The sequence below is a fragment of the Macaca nemestrina genome, chromosome 11 (genome assembly GCF_043159975.1).
Source record: "Macaca nemestrina isolate mMacNem1 chromosome 11, mMacNem.hap1, whole genome shotgun sequence".
Taxonomy (NCBI): Eukaryota; Metazoa; Chordata; class Mammalia; order Primates; family Cercopithecidae; genus Macaca; species Macaca nemestrina.
Window position 1 is genome coordinate 104,751,054 of NC_092135.1, and position 16,873 is coordinate 104,767,926.

The window sequence follows — 16,873 nt, forward strand, 5'->3', positions numbered from 1 at the left end:
TCAGGGCAATTCTTTAAAACAAAAGGCAGGCTATGTTGCTCTTCTGCTCAGAACCCACCAGGGGCTCCCTCTTCATTTAGAGTAAACAGAAGTCCTTACAGAGGTGGACAAGCCCCACAAAGATGGCACAGACGCCCCCTTCCCTCTCTGAACTCATCTCTTGCTTTCCGGCTTATTCACTCCCCTGTGGCCATATGGAGCTCCTGGCTCCTTTTTGAACACCCCAGGCCTGTTCCCCACTTAGAGTCTGCTCTTCCACTCCCTCTGCCTGGACGCTCTTTCTTCTCCAGGTCATTGCTCAGTTCCCTCCCCCACCTTCTTCAAGTCTTTGCTCACAAGGCGCCTTTTCAGTGAGGCATTCTCTGACTGCCCTATTTGAATACACAAACGACAACCCCAACCTCTCCTCCAGCATGGCCAAACTCTTCCCTTCTTTATTTGTCTCTGTGGCATTCTGCCATGTCTAATTACTACAAAGCCTGAAGAGTCCAGCCTTCAAACTTCTAGGCAGCCATACACTGTGACATACTACAGGCTTTTAAATTATTTATCACTTATTATTTTACTTATATATTACCTACTCTACTCCCTATTTAATTGCTTATTGTCTTTTTATTCTGGCAACTTTGCATATGTGTGTGTGTGTGTGTGTGTGTGTGTGTGTGTGTGTTGCCATGTCTTCTGCACCAGGCCTAAAATAGTTCCTGTCATATAGTAGGTTTACAACTAAAATTGTCTAAATAAAGTAGTTTTATTTGATCACTGCTGTTAGCATATTTGTGGAATTTGTGGAAATTGGCTGTCTGGTATGAAATGCAACATGTCTCAGTGTTAGAACCTGCAAAATTCCTAATTGCATAGAGCTTGGGGAGGTCTTAAAATTTAGTTTGGGCTCCCATGCAAAGCAGGCATCTCTGAAAGATAGCCCTCTAACTTCCAGACAGTCATACTCAGGTGAAACAGGAGTCTGACTCTAAAATCCTTGCTCATAATTGGAGTTTCAGGTATATCTTTATGTGGGTTTCTCAGAAAGGAGTCAGCCCAGGGGTTTTACACAGCCAGCAACAAAGAAACATTCTCAGACAGCCTGTCTAGATGGTGTTCTCTGGACCCAAAGTGTTGTGCTTATTATGACCACTAATGATGTCAGGCTCTCTCTTTTCCTGATGTCCACCACCCGTGTCCGCTTCCTCCTCTCTGGCCCATCCACCAGGCCTGGACAACTAGAAGACACGCATCCCTATCCTTCCACAATCCAGATGGAAGAAGGTGGGACTCTGCCAGAAATCCAGTGCTTTTCTCCTTCTGCATCTTTTTAAAGAAGAGATGCTTACGGGTTGTTTCTAGTAAATACAATTCACATGGTGCCAATATCTTCAGCAACTGGGAGCCCAGGACTTTCCAGGCAATTATCTACTCATAACAAACAGTTCAGGTTATCTAAGAAATAATTCCTTTCAAACAATTTGAAATCTGCCTTTCTATACTTTTTATGTGTATTTCTGCTTTCTGGTGGGGGCTAAGCAGCTTGAATCTCCCATGTATTAACTGTTCAAATGGAACACAAATACTCCCTGGGCAAGCTAATCATGCCCAAAGCAGTGAAATGTTACTTACTTTGTCCATTACTGATGTGGTTTGGCTGTGTCCCCACCCAAATTTCATCTTGAATTGTAATCCCCATAATCCCCACGTGTCAAGGGCAGGACCAGGTGGAGGTAATTAAATCATGGGAGCAGTCTCCCCCATGCTGTTCTCATGATAGTGAGTGAGTCTCACGAGATCTCATGGTTTTATAAGCATCTGGCATTTCCCCCGCTTGCACTCACTCTGTTCTGCCACCCTGTAAAGAAGGTGCTTGCTTCCCCTTTGCCTTCCACCATGATTGTAAGTTTCCTGAGGCCTCTCCAGCAATGCGGAACTGTGAGTCAATTAAACCTCTTTGCTTTATAAATTACCCAGTCTCAGGTATTTCTTCATAGCAGTGTAAGATCGGTCTAGTAAATTTACCTAGCACAGTGTAGATTAATAATAGAAAACTAGTAATTTAATAGTACTCTTTCTGTTCATGTGTCTGAGACTGTTGCTTTTAAAATAATCAGTGACATAATTGGCTATCACTGAACTTGCAGTTAACTATCATATATATCACAGGTCTTTTTCACACTACTTGTGCATATGGGCCTGCAATTGTGGGATTTTCCTTTAATCCCGTAAAATTTGGTCTTTATTGACTGCCTCACTGTTCCAGTCTATTAAATCTCAGTGATCCAAGACTGTAATTCAGTTTATTACCTAGGGGTTTTGGTATCATGTCACATACGCATTTGAGAATTGGGCTCTCTACAGTTTCATCCAAATTATTGATAAAAATGATGGTATAGGCAGGAACAAAGAGCTTCGTGTCATATTTCATTCAATAATCAGCCTTACACTTTGGTATACTTTGTAGTGATAAATACTTTGGTAGGATACAAATGGTGTAGATAGTAGACATGGATTATATCAAAGGGAATATTTAGTTTAAAATAATTCATTTTAAATAATCATTTGAAGAACTAAGTTAAACAAACTAAACTTTAAAATTTGCCTTTATTTCTACATTTTCAATTTTAATATAGCCTTTCCATTGCTTTACTACTTTAAAAATGTTTTCTAATTTCTTTTTCTTATTCCATGAAAAATATTAAACTACTTTTAAGATTTAAATTATTTTGATACTTTAAAAGTGTTTATTGAACTCCTTTTCATGAGTTATCACAGAATTTAGAAAATGTTTTATATATTCTGTACATTTAGATTAGGAAGTATATTTCATCATACATACATACATAGAATTGCTAGTTTGTTGGACGTCTACTGGATATTAAGTATTGTGCCTGAAAACAAAGTTTTTCCCTCAGGGGAAGCTTCTTACTGGGGAACCAGGAATTCTATCTTCTAAAGGAATAACAGCAGGAGCTAAGAGCTCAAGAAATGATTAGTTCCTTAAGACACAATCAGAAGATGATAAACAGTTTCCATTCAGCCTAATAACCCTAGTAGAATGTTAGATGCTGTTGGATAACAAGAACTAATTTCTTTAGAAGTAGGTAAAACACATACATAACACAAGATACACACAAGAATCAATACTTCACTAAAAGTGCTTAACCAAATTCTAAGGAATAAAATCAGGCAGTCAAAAGTCAGAACTTAGCCTGGTGATTTTTATTATGCTTAACTGCTCAAATAGAGTCAAAGCTCCCTTTTACTTTCATATTGGAATCACAGGATTTCTTGACTTAAAAGTTTCTCTCAAATTAAAAAAAACAAAGGTAAAATTTTTGTAGAAAATTTTTCTATAAAAGCAAAGGAAATGCTGTGGATTTCTCTCTGCGATCGGTATTTGCACATATTCATGTGGCTCCTACCTTCTTTCCCTGTGGAGAGCATTAATAGATTCATGAGTCCTCGGCAGTTCATTCCTAGTGCTGACCATGGTCTAGAGAAGGAAGAAATAAGAAAATAAGTTTTTGGTTTGAATTTAACCCACATTCCTAAAAATCCAGTATAAGAACATGATAATGATTTTTTTCAAAGAAATTCAATCTATTTCAAAAAGTGGCTGCTGTTTGGGTTTACATTCATGTATGATGATGCCGATGTTTATACTCTCAAAGTACAGCTGCATATCTAATTTCACAAAAGAAATTAAAACAGTTTTATGTTTTAGAAATAACATCACATTAGTCCTTTGTTCAAGTTAAGTTGCTACCCTGAATGTCTTCTTCCCCAAAGGCATCTACAAGAAGCAGTTGGGTCACTTTCTCTCCCTTAGCTTTCGAAGTCTCTTACTTCTGTCACCTACCTTTAACTCTCACTGTCTTGTCTTTCCTTTGCTTGCTATCTGCGTGTGCGCTACAGTCATCATTTCTTTTCAAATCCACCAAGTGTTTTGAATGAATAATGGTCAACTTGGCTGTCGCTTAGGATTTCCCCACCAAACCTTGTCTCTTACATCACACTCTGCGCCCTGCAACCCCAGGGCAAGTACTGACCTGACCCAGTCTGGCCCAGGCTCCTGGGGCACCATGTTCCAGCCCTTGGCTCCCACATGTCTGGATGAAAGATTGGATTTCATTACACTCCATTTATAAACAGCTGTGGCTACAATCTGCAGCCTTCTCCCATCCCTGCAAATGATCTGAAGAGGGGCTGGCCATTTTAGGAACATTGTTCCACAGGCACAGCCTGAAAGAGCAAAAGGGCAGTAGCAGGAAGAAGAAACGGAGCTATATACAGACTTAAAGTCACATTCTTTGGTTGGTGTGTGCCCTTTGCAGTCCCTTTGAGTGAAATGTGTCATTGCCTCTTCATTCAAATACTTAAACAGGCCGGGCGCGGTGGCTCACGCCTTAATCCCAGCACTTTGGGAGGCCGAGGCGGGCGGATCACGAGGTCAGGAGATCGAAACCATCCGGGCTAACACAGTGAAACCCCGTCTCTACTAAAAATACAAAAAATTAGCCGGGCGTGATGCCGCGCGCCTGTAGTCCCAGCTATTTGGGAGGCTGAGGCAGGAGAATGGCGTGAACCCGGGAGGTGGAGCTTGCAGTGAGCCGAGACCGTGCCACTGCACTCCAGCCTGGGCAACAGAGCAAGACTCTGTCTCGGAAAAAAAAAAAACAAATACTTAAACAGTTTCCACATGCATAGCATAGTCTTTGAATCAGTGAACTTTATATTACATTTAAAATAATTACAATTTAAATAACAATTGCAGAATATCATGGCTTTGTAAAATGACTATACTCTCATAAGCCATTTTTTAACCTCTAATCATTCTCTATATATGGTGGAGATAGAGTAGGAAAGGTGTATACATATGCTATAAACTTATTTATGTGTTCTAACACTTAGGGAGAACAATGAAATACCTTAAAATTCTCAAATAAAATAATTCAGTGATTTAATGTGTATTATTAATATGAAGAAAATCTTTAAAAGAATTTCTTGCACCAATATTATGTGGTACATATTTTCTGCAATTGAGAAGCATTTCAGGTTAGTGCAAATGGTGGTATATCCATGGAATAGATACTATGGTTTATTTAGTTATTCTCAATGAAAGCATAAGCTGTTTCCAATATTTCAAAATTTTCAAACTGAAAAGCCATGCTGCAGTAAACATAGCTGTATGTGCCTCCTTGTGCACATGTGCAAGATTCTTGGGTTTTAAGTTTAATAGACACTATCCATTTGCCCCTTTGGGCAGGTGTGTGTGCACACACACATACACACAAACACACTTGAAAATGAATAGAAAAAGATCTGCAAAGTTATACTTCAAACAGATTATCTCTGGGGAATTAGGGACAGGACCTGGATTGAGAATTATGGTTGAAAGGGACCTTAGATGTATCTATAATATTTTAACATCTTATACATTAAACAGATTCATGTCTTATTTCTATGAAGTGCATTTTTAAATAAAAATATGTTATATACCTAAGATAGGATGTAGCAACTTTAAAAATGAAGGTGAGAGAGAAGTAAAAGAAAAGTGAAATAAAGGAGCAAAATCGCTTCCCTCTGAACAAATGGATGTTACAGTGAGGAAAAGCCTGCATTGTGAAAATGGTTTTCCTTCCTCTTTTGTTTGAAGCAGGAAATACAGCAGCTCCTTATTTGTCCTCATATGTCGGTCCAGCTCTCTGTCATGCACTCTAGCATGATGGCTGTGTCTTGGCAGGTGTCCCATGAGGGGTGTCTCCAGGTGTCCCAGTCTACATGAGCTGATGAGTAACATGCAGACAGGCCCAAGCAAACATCACACACAGGTGGCTGCAGAGGCCACTTGTCACTGGACGGTCACAAGACTTACTCTCCACCACACTTGAGTATGGAAACTCTAGTTTTTCTCTGATGACTATTACAGATGACCGTATTCTGAAGACCTTTCTTGAGCTCAGACTGTACTGATGATGATTGCAGGAAAGTTTACAAGTGGAGTTACACATGTGAGGGCAAATAAACAGCTGACTGAAAACATGCTAAAGTATTTGCAGAATGTACCCTTAAAAAAAGATAGCATTTCTAATCCCTTTGACGAAAAAACTTCACTGGGATATTTTAAGTTCTCTCCCTCATCTTATTTTTCTTTTTTAAAAAAACTTGCATTTTGAGTTCAGGGGTACATGTGCAGGATGTGCAGGTTTGTTGCATAGGTAAATGTGTGTCATGGGGGTTGTTGTACAGATTATTTCATCACCCAGGTATTAAGCTTAGTATCCACCAGTTATTTTTCCTGATCCTCTCCCTCCTCCCACCCTCCACCCTCCAGTAGGCCTCAGTGTGTGTCGTTCCCCTCTCTGTGACCATGTGTTCTCATCATTTAGCTCCCAAGCTCCCACTTATAAGTGAGAATATTTCTTTCTTATCTCTTCCCTTTTAAAATTTCTGAACATTTTACTTACACATGCATGCATTGGTTCCTCTATTTTTTATTTTTGAGACGGAGTCTCGCTCTGTCACCAGGCTGGAGTGCAGTGGCACGGTCTTGGCTCACTGCAACCTCTGCCTCCCGGGTTCAAGTGATTCTCCTGCCTCAGCCTCCCGAGTAGCTGGGACTATAGGCGCACACCACCATACCCAGCTAATTTTTGTATTTTTAATAGAGACGGGGTTTCACCATGTTGGCCAGGCTGGTCTCGAACTCCTGACCTTGTGATCTGCCCGCCTTGGCCTCCCAAAGTGCTGGGCTTACAGGCGTGAGCCACCACGCCTGGCCAGTTCTCTGATTTTTTTTTAAATAACCTAAGATCTTATGATACTGAGTTGGCAAGCTAAGGCCCCATGGGCAGAAGGAAGCCTTATCTGTAAGTTACAATCAGAAGTCTTGGGCAGAGACTTCATATCTATGGACACTGGTGTAGTTCAAATATGTCAGGGTTGAAAGGAACCTGTCTTACAAATGGTCCCCTCAAAGCTGAACTTTGTCCACTAACATGGTAAACAACAGAGTTCATTGGTTGCATATCAGAGGTGGCACATATTGTTGTGATTAGAATTGCCTATTCTTTTGGGACAACAGATTAAAGAAAATTCATGTTGCTCAGCCATATGTAAATAAGAATAGGTTTTGTGTCTTCTTAAGGACATCACTATTGAGTCTTCTAATACATGCCACAAAGGAGCAATATAATTTATATTATAATTGTGTACACCAGCACACTACTGTTGCAGTTAATTTATAGTTCTTACATGGATAGACAACTTACAATAGACTTTTATCCTTACAAACATCCAAATTATCTGGTCTACTCTACTCTTCAAGAAAAATTATGCAATTGGGCATATTAAATAGACCAAAGGCTGACCAGTAGTTGTGTATTTTGAGGATATTATAGATTTTCTTAGCGGATATTTAGAAACAAAAATGATCCTTAGGGAAAAAAGTGACTTGATTTCTGGGAGTAAAAGTTGAGCATATTTGAGTTGAATTAAAATAGATATTTGAAGATTTGAAAAATAAAATGATACACTTAAAATATTTTTCTTAACTAATTATTTTGAAAATCTTGATAAAGTAGATAATTCCTTCAAGAAAATTAAATTATCAAAGTTGACTGAAGAAAGCATGAAGAGACTATTAGTTTTGAACAAATAAAAAATTTATGAAACTATTATAAAGCCTCCAGTGCCCAGGGCTTTACTCTTGAATATTAGCAATTGTTAAAGAAATAAACAGTTCCTGGCCGGGCGCGGTGGCTCAAGCCTGTAATCCCGGCACTTTGGGAGGCCGAGACGGGTGGATCATGAGGTCAGGAGATCGAGACCATCCTGGCTAACACGGTGAAACCCCGTCTCTACTAAAAAATACAAAAAAAACTAGCCGGGTGAGGTGGCGGGCGCCTGTAGTCCCAGCTACTCGGGAGGCTGAGGCAGGAGAATGGCGTGGACCCGGGAGGCGGAGCTTGCAGTGAGCTGAGATCCGGCCACTGCACTCCAGCCTGGGAGACAGAGCAAGACTCCGTCTCAAAAAAAAAAAAAAAAAAAAAAAGAAATAAACAGTTCCTATGTTAGATAAATTATTTCAAACACAATAAAAGATGAAATATGACTCAGTTGTTTAATGTAGCCATAAAAAATGCTCAAAACTGATGCAGATAAGATGGAGTGGGGAGATATTCTGATTCATAAATGTTGCAATTCTAAATAGAAAACAAAATTTAAAGGACATTTAAAGAATAATCTACAAACAAGTATAGATTTTAGTTGCAGCAATGCCAGAAATGTTTACTATCATGTACTCTGTTAATACAATACTTCCAATAAGAAAAAAATGTTTGAAAATTTCAGTTGGTGCTGAAAACAGATTTTAAATAAGTAGATCAAAACATTTCCCCCAAAAAAGTTTTAAAAATGAGGACAAGAAAAAACACTTCCTCCACGTTAAAAACCATCTCAAGCCAACAACTAAAACTGTAATATCTAATGGAGAAGCACTAGAGAAATGCTCCCACTAAATCTACTCTCATTACAAATAGTTGACCCATTATCTCTTGAATTATCTAATTGCCCCATTATCTCTTGAATTATCTATCATTGCTCTGAAAGATGTGGACTTTTTCAGGAATAAAGACCTGAAATAGAAACGAGAGGTTTTAATGTTGGAGGGGAAAAGACATATATATTTTTAAATATATATATATAATTATATTTTATATGTTGATACTTAAATATATTTAAATATATATATTTTCAAATTGTGTGATTGTCTACCTGGAAGCATGATGTTCAAAATAAACCAATATTTGAGTTTCTAAAAGAGTTCATTCACAAAAATTTCTCTTTGCAGAATCATAGCTTTCCAAAATATCATCATCAATAATTAAGAAAAAAATACAGTGGGAAAAGCCCCTACTCACAATATTATCACAATATGACAGGAAATCAGCTATATATAACCTTTTACTGAGAGACAGAAAAACACTTGATAAAATATGTCTGGGATTTTTTTAGGTGTTTGATGTCGAGCTTGAATGCTTTCTTAATTGATGGCTGCTTTTTGGTCAACTATGGAGATTGAATTTTTTACTCTACAAGGTTTTTTCCTAGTGTCTAAAGAGCTGTCCCTCTTTAGACTAACAATTAAATTTCCAAGGGGATTAGGTGATTCTGTAGGTAAATATCACAAAGATAAAAGATGTTTCCTTATCAACATACAGGTTTAATGCAAAGCTAATCAAAATACTAATAGGATTAATTTGGGGCACCTTACAAATGATTTCAAGATTCTTTTAGAAGAATAATTGTGTTATACAACCCCATCAAAAAGTGGGCAAAGGATATGAACAGACACTTTTCAAAAGAAGACATTTATATGGCAAAAAAAAAAAATATATGAAAAATAGCTCATCATCACTGGTCATTAGAGAAATGCAAATCAAAACCACAATGAGATACCATCTCAAGCCAGTTAGAAAGATGATTGGTGAAAAGTCTGGAAACAACAGAAGCTGGTAAGGTTGTGGAGAAATAGGAACGCTTTTACACTTGGTGGGAGTGTAAATTAGTTCAACCATTGTGAAAGGCAATGTGGCAATTCCTCAAGGATCAAGAACCAGAAATATCATTTGACCCAGCAATCCCATTACTGGGTATAAACCCAAAGGATTATAAATCATTCTAATATAAAGACACATGCACACGTATGTTTGATGCAGCACTATTCACAATAGCAAAGACTTGGAACCAACCCAAATGCCCATCACTGACAGACTGGATAAAGAAAATGTGGCATATATACACTATGTAATATTATGCAGTCATAAAAAAGAATGAGTTCATCTCCTTTGCAGGGGCATGGATGAAGCTGGAAACCATCATCCTCAGCAAACTAACACAGGAACAGAAAACCAAACACTGCATGTTCTCACTCATAAGTGGGAGTTGAACAATGAGAACACATGGACACAGGGAGGGGAACAACACACACTGGGGCCTTTCCGGGGGTTGGGGGCAAGGGGAGGGAGAGCATTAGGACGAATAGTTAATGCATGCGGGGCTTAAAACCTAGATGACGGGTTGATAGGTGCAGCAAAGCACCATGGCACATGTATATCTGCACGTTCAGCACATGTATCCCAGAACTTAAAAATTTTAAAAAGGAATAATTGTGTTATAATAGCTAATATGTAAAAATATAAAAATAAAAAGGGAGAAAATGGTTAATGGGTATAAAGCTTCAGTTATGCAAGATAAGTTCTGGAGGTCCACTAAACAGCAGTGCCTATAACAACATTGTATATTGTATACTTAAAATTTGTTCAGAGATTAGCTCTCGTAGTGTTCTTACCACACGTACAAATTAATTATAATAATGATAAAGGGAGGAAACTTTAGGAGGTGAGTTGTTTATGACCTTGATGGTGGTGGTTTCACAGGTGCATATTTATCCCCAAACTCATCAAGTAGTATACATTAAATATGGACAGCTTTCTTTTTCTTAAAAAAAAAGAAAAACTGATTAAATGGTATTTATGTATTTACTTATTAAGACAGGGACTTGCTCTGTCACCCAGGCTGGAGTGCAATGGTGTGATCTAGGCTCACTGCAGCCTCTGCCTCCCAGGTTCAAGCGATTCTCCTGCCTCAACCTCCCGAGTAGCTGGGATTACAGGAGTGTGCCACCACGCCTGGCTAACCTTTTGTATTTTTAGTAAATATGGGGTTTCACCACATTGGCCAAACCAGTCTTGAACTCCTGAGCTCAAGTGATCTGCCCGCTTCAGCCTCCCAAAGTGCTGGGATTACAGGTGTGAGTCACTGCACCCGAGCATGTACAGCTTTTTGCATGTCAATTGTATCTCAGTAAATTGGTTAACAAAATGAAATAAAAAGGGAAAACTTGCTTTATGTTAATGGCTATCAGAAAGCTAGAATAATTCAAATAATGCTGTTTTTATGTAAAAATAAAGTGAAAAGCAATTGAGCTGAATAGATAGCATTAAAACACATTCAAAAATGATAAACATTTTGGTATATACTACAGGAACCATCACAGAAATTAAAAAGGAAAGGATTTATTCAAGTAAAAAGGAATAGGAGACTCTCTTATCTTACCTTTTATTATGCATCGGCATAAAAACCAGATAGATTTAAAAGCTATGTGTCAAGATAATCAAATCACGTTAAAATAAAATACAGCTAGAGTCCTTTGATTTCTTAATGGATAAATTTTTGCCAGCACAAAACTGTGTAAGAAATTACAAAGAAAAAGAAAGAGACTGATAATGTTTTTAGGCTGAGCATGGTGGCTCACACCTGTAATCCCGGCACTTTGGGACGCTGAGGCGGGTGAATCATGTAAGGTCAAGAGTTCAAGACCAGCCTGGCCAACACGGTGAAACCCTGTCTCTACTAAAAATACAAAAATTAGCTGGGTGTGGTTGTGAGTGCCTGGAATCCCAGCTACTCGGGAGGCTGAGGCAGGATAATCACTTGAACCCGGGAAGCAGAGGTTGCAGTGAGCCGAGATAGTGCCCCTGTGCTCCAGCCTGGGTGACAGAGCGAGACTCCATCTCAAGAGAAAAAAAAAAAAAAAAGACTAATGCTTTTATAAGAATTGAAAGTTTATATGTAGGAAGTCATATTATCAATAAGACTAAAAGGAAATAACTAGGAAGAAAGATTTCTCCAGTCAAAATATAAAAAGTTTAAATACATTGGTAAATCAAGCTGATTCATCAGTAAAAATGGCAGCAGGCGCTGACAGAGGAAAAAAGACAATTGCCTCGTACACTATGTGGGGAAAAGCTTCTTTTCACTGTGAGTCAGAGAAATGCAAATTAAAGCAAATTAAATATATTCTGGTGATAAAAATTATCAAAAATTAAAACAAGGTAATAGTCAATATTAGCAAGGATCTCGTGAGAAAAGTGCTACGTTCACTGGAACCCTAACTTGGTATTCCTTTCTAAAAGGCAATTTTGCAATAAGCATGAAGAGCCTTAAAAATGTTCACACTTTTCATTCTTGTGATTCACTTTAGAAATGTATCCTAAGGAAATAATTGGAGATCTGTGTACAAAGAACAATGTATAAGAATTTTAATAGTGAAGTTTTAAATTATAGCAAAAATTAGAAATAATCCAAATATCAACAACAGTGGAGTTAAATCATATTATACTTATTTAAATAAAAATTATATAACCATTAAGATGTTTTATGAAGAATTATAATGACAATGGAAAATGCTCATAATCTAACTATAGAGAACTATATAATGAATTTACAGTATAGTCTAAACTAATTTAAAAATGTTTCTAGGAAAGGAAGTATACCAATATATTGCAAGTGGGGTAATAATGGATTATTTGCCATTTTAATTTTGTTCTTTGTTCTCTTTTGACTTTTTGAAACTTTCTATAATAAATGTATAGCACTTTGTGATTTGAGATAAAAAGTTACTCGGTGAAAGAAGGTTTTAGATATTTCTTTGGTCATATGAACATCTTCAAAGAATCCCTAAACTAGGGAATGGTTCACTGAACCTCGCTACAAAATGGTCCAGATTATTTGTGCTTTAGCAGCAGTTCCTTTCCGTTTTGGACTCACCTGGTAGCATGGGTTGCTGTCCTCAGTTTGTTGACCCCAAGACATTCTTTCAGGTACAGGTGTAGGCTTGGAGGCACCTGTGGCTGCTGTTTCCATTGGTCTAGTTGGCCTTACATCCGTTGTTCCTTTAGAACTCTTGTACTGAATGGAGCCCCTATTACCAAGTTTTATAAGAAAGTTGTAGCAACTTTTAATTATCAGGCATGACATTGAGGAAAGCCTTTTTACAAAATGTAAGTCACATATTGAAGGTTTTACTCACCCACCCCCACAATAGCAATAAAGTAGGCCAACTTTTCTTTCTGTGTTCTTTTCCAGACAATTTTGTTGACAGAGAGTCAAGTAGCCAATAATAGAAATAAAAATTCAATTTTCCCTTCTCCTTGACAATCTAGACATGAGAATGCAAAGAATTCAGGGGTGACGGCAGAAAATCCCCTGGGTCATCTTGTTCAGGTCAGACATTAGGGGCTATAAATGTAGGTATGTGTTTATCATGTCAAATCGAAAGAACATATAATACATCAGACTAGTTTAAGGTCAGGTATATTCTATGTTATATAATTCCATTTGGTTTCATTCCTTTATTCAAAAATTATTTTTAAACATCTTCTCAAGTTATGGCAGATATAAAACAAAAAAAGCAGAGAACTCCTAATCCCAGATAATTCACATCTAAAGAACAGATGAATATACAATCATTTTAAGCGTAACATTATACTTTCTACAAGACACAATGAGAACATAGGGAAAGACATGACTATTCTGTGATATACTTAATTATACCGGGGTGTGCATTTTGGGGTAGAAGAATAGGATGACCCACAATTTCTTTGTAACAAACCTTCTGAATGACACACTCTATTCCTACCCCATCTGAGATCGCTTTAATATCTTGGTATTGTTCTGCTCTGTCTTCATTTGCTCGTGATGCTGTAACAAATAGACTGGGTGGTGTAAGCAACTGGCATTTATTTTCTCACAGTTCTAGAGTCTGAAAGTCTGAGATCAGAGTGCCAGCATGGTCGGTCATACACTGCTGTTAGTCAGTTTTCACACTGCTATGAAGAAATACCCAAGATGGGGTAATTTATAAAGAAAAAGAAGTTTGATGGACTCACAGTTCCACATGGCTGGGGAGGCCTCATAATCATGGCAGAAGACAACAGAGGAGCAAAAGCACGTCTTACATAGCAGCGGGCAAGAGTTTGTGTAGGGGAACTGCCCTTTATAAAACCATCAGATCTTACGAGACTTACTCACTCTTATGAGAACAGCATGGGAAAAACCTGTCCCCATGAGTCAATTACCTCCCACCAGGTCCCTCCCACAACACCTGGGGATTATGGGAGCTACAATTCAAGATGGGATTTGGGTGGGGAGACAGCCAAACAATATCATATACACACCATTTTCTGTACTCAGATATTTACAAACATCAATATGCATTTTTTTAAAATTATTTTTTATTATTATACTTTAAGTTCTAGGGTACATGTGCATAACGTGCAGGTTTGTTACATATGTATACTTGTGCCATGTTGCTGTGCTGCACCCATCAACTCGTCAGCACCCATCAACTCGTCATTTACATCAGGTATAACTTTCTTAAAAAACAAGGAAATCATTCCACACACATTATTCTGCTACTTGCTTTTTTCTCTGATGCATGGTGGTGAATTCCTTCTAGTATAGTAGATAGCAGCTAAAACTTGTTCTTTTAAGTGGATTCATCACGTTCTGCAGAATGTTCGTAATCATACATATTCCACCACTTTTCTACGAAGGGACACTTAGGTTGTTTCTGGCTTATTGTCCTGTACTCCAAGGGCCAAATCTTGTGTATATTTTATTATCTAGTAAATACACTATTCTAAAGTCAATCCTTCTACATGTGTATCCTGCCCCCTCTTTGCTGAATGACATTGCTCCAATAATTCTCCCCTGTTGTACCAGTTCATCAGTTTTTCTCTCTATGAATTAATTCCCTCGAACATGCTATTACTTTCCTGGATTACTGGATAACAAAAATGTGGTATATATACATGAAGGAATACTGTTCAGCGATAAAAAGGAATGAAATCATGTCTTTTGCATCAACATATATGGAACTGGAGGCCATTAACTGAAAAACTCACACAGAAAGTCAAATACGACACGTTCTCATAAGTGGTAGCTAAATGTGCACACATGAACATAGAGTGTGGAATTACAGACAATGGAGACTCAGAAGAATGAGGGGATGGAAAGGGAATAGATGATGATAAATTACTTAATGGGTATAATGTATGTTTTTCAGGTAATGAACACCTTAAAAGCCCTAACTTTACCACTCTACTATATAGCCATGTAATAAAATTACACTCGTACTCCGTAAATTTATACAAAAAAGCTATGCTGTTACTTTGCCATCATAACAACATGCTACCTTAACCTCAGTGGCCCTATCACCTACATTATCTCTTTGCTCCCACCACAGCAAAAAATCCTGGAATTTTCTTATTTGGTATCTTGAGTTCCTCAGCTCCCCTTTCTCTCTGCCTCCAGTCAGACTTTTTCTACTACCACTGTCCTGTGATGCTGTTTTTGGGGGTCATTAATGATCTCCTCACTGCTAATTCAAAGGTCAATTCTTTTTTTAAAGAAAAAAAAAATTTAAGTTCCAGGATGTAAGTGCAGAATGTGTGGGTTTGTTACATAGGTATATGTGTGCCATGGTGGTTTGCTGCACCTATCAGCCTGTCATCTAGGTTTTAAGCCCTGTATACATAACCTATTCGTCCTAATGCTCTCCTTTCCCTCACTCCCCACCCCCACAACTGGCCCCACTGTGTGTTGTTCTCCTGTCCGTGTCCATGTGTTCTCATTGTTCAACTCCCACCTATGAACGAGAACATGTGGCATTTGGTTTTCTCTTCCTGTGTTAGTTTGCTGAGGATGATGGCTTCCTGCTTTATCCATGTCCCTGCAAAGGATATGATCTCATTCCTTTTTATAGATTCATAGTATTCTATGGTGTATATGTATGACATTTTCTTTATCCAGTCTATCTTTCATGGGCATTTGGGTTGGTTCCATGTCTTTGCTATTGCGAATAGTGCTGCAATAAAAATACGTGTGCTTGTGTCTTTATAGTAGAATGATTTATATTCCTTTGGGTGTATACTCAGTAATGGGATTGCTGGGTCAAATGGTATTTCGGGTTCTAGATCCTTGAGGAATTGCCACACTGTCTTCCACAATGGTTTAACTAACTTACATTCCCACCAACAGTGTAAAAGTGTTCTGTTTCTCCACAGCCTCAGCAGCATCTATTGTTTCTTGACTTTTTAATCATCGCCACTCTGATTGGCATGAGATGGTATCTCATTGTGGTTTTGATTTGCATTTCTCTAATGATCAGTCAAGTTCAGCTTTTTTTCATATGTTTGTTGGCTGCATAAATGTCTTCTTTTGAGAAATATCTGTTCATATCCTTTGCCCACTTTTTGATGAGGCTTTTCTTTTTCTTGTAAGTTTGTTTAAATTTCTTGTAGATTCTGGATATTAGACCTTTGTCAGATGGGTAGGTTGCAAAAAATTTCTCCCATTCTGTAGGTTGCCTGTTCACTCTGAGGATAATTTCTTTTGCTGTGCAGAAGCTCTTTAGTTTAATAAGATCCCATTTGTCGATTTTGGCTTTTGTTACAATTGCTTTTGGCATTTTTGTCATGAAGCCTTTGCCCATACCTATGTCCTGAGTGGTATTGCCTGGGTTTTCTTCTAGGGCTTTTTATGGTTCTGGGTTTTACATTTAAGTCTTTAAATGTATGACTCAGGTTTTACATTTAAGTCCTTAATCCATCTTGGGTTAATTTTTGTAGAAGGTGTAAGGAAGGGATCTAGTTTCAATTTTCTGCATATGGCTAGCCAGTTCTCCCAGCACCATTTATTAAATAGGGAATCCTTTCCCCATTGCTTATTTTTGGCAGTTTGCAGAGGATCAGGTGGTTGTGGATGTGTGGTGTTATTTCTAAGGTCTCTGTGCTGTTCCATTGGTCTATATGTCTGTTTTGGTACAAGTACCATGCTGTTTTGGTTACTGTAGTCTTGTAATATAGTTTGAAGTCAGGTCACATGATGCCTCCAACTTTGTTCTTTTTGCTTAGGACTATCTTGGGTATATAGGTTCTTTTTTGGTTCCATATGAAATTTAAATTAGTTTTTTTCTAATTCTGTGAAGAATGTCAATGGTAGTTTGAGGTAAATAGCTTTGAATCTATAAATTACT

General features: G+C 37.9%; 1 protein-coding gene across 2 annotated transcripts in view; it reads right to left on the reverse strand.

The window, feature by feature from the left end:
* The window catches only part of LOC105468017 (dystrotelin), a 76,823-nt gene that overhangs the window by 16,747 nt on the left and 43,203 nt on the right, over positions 1-16,873 (reverse strand). For both annotated transcript variants that reach the window (XM_011717898.3, XM_071073289.1), the window contains 2 exons: positions 12,604-12,757; positions 3,414-3,484 (listed from right to left, as the gene is read on the reverse strand). In XM_011717898.3, coding sequence (XP_011716200.2) covers positions 3,414-3,484; positions 12,604-12,757 — 225 coding nt within the window. The remainder of the gene's footprint in view (positions 1-3,413; positions 3,485-12,603; positions 12,758-16,873) is intronic.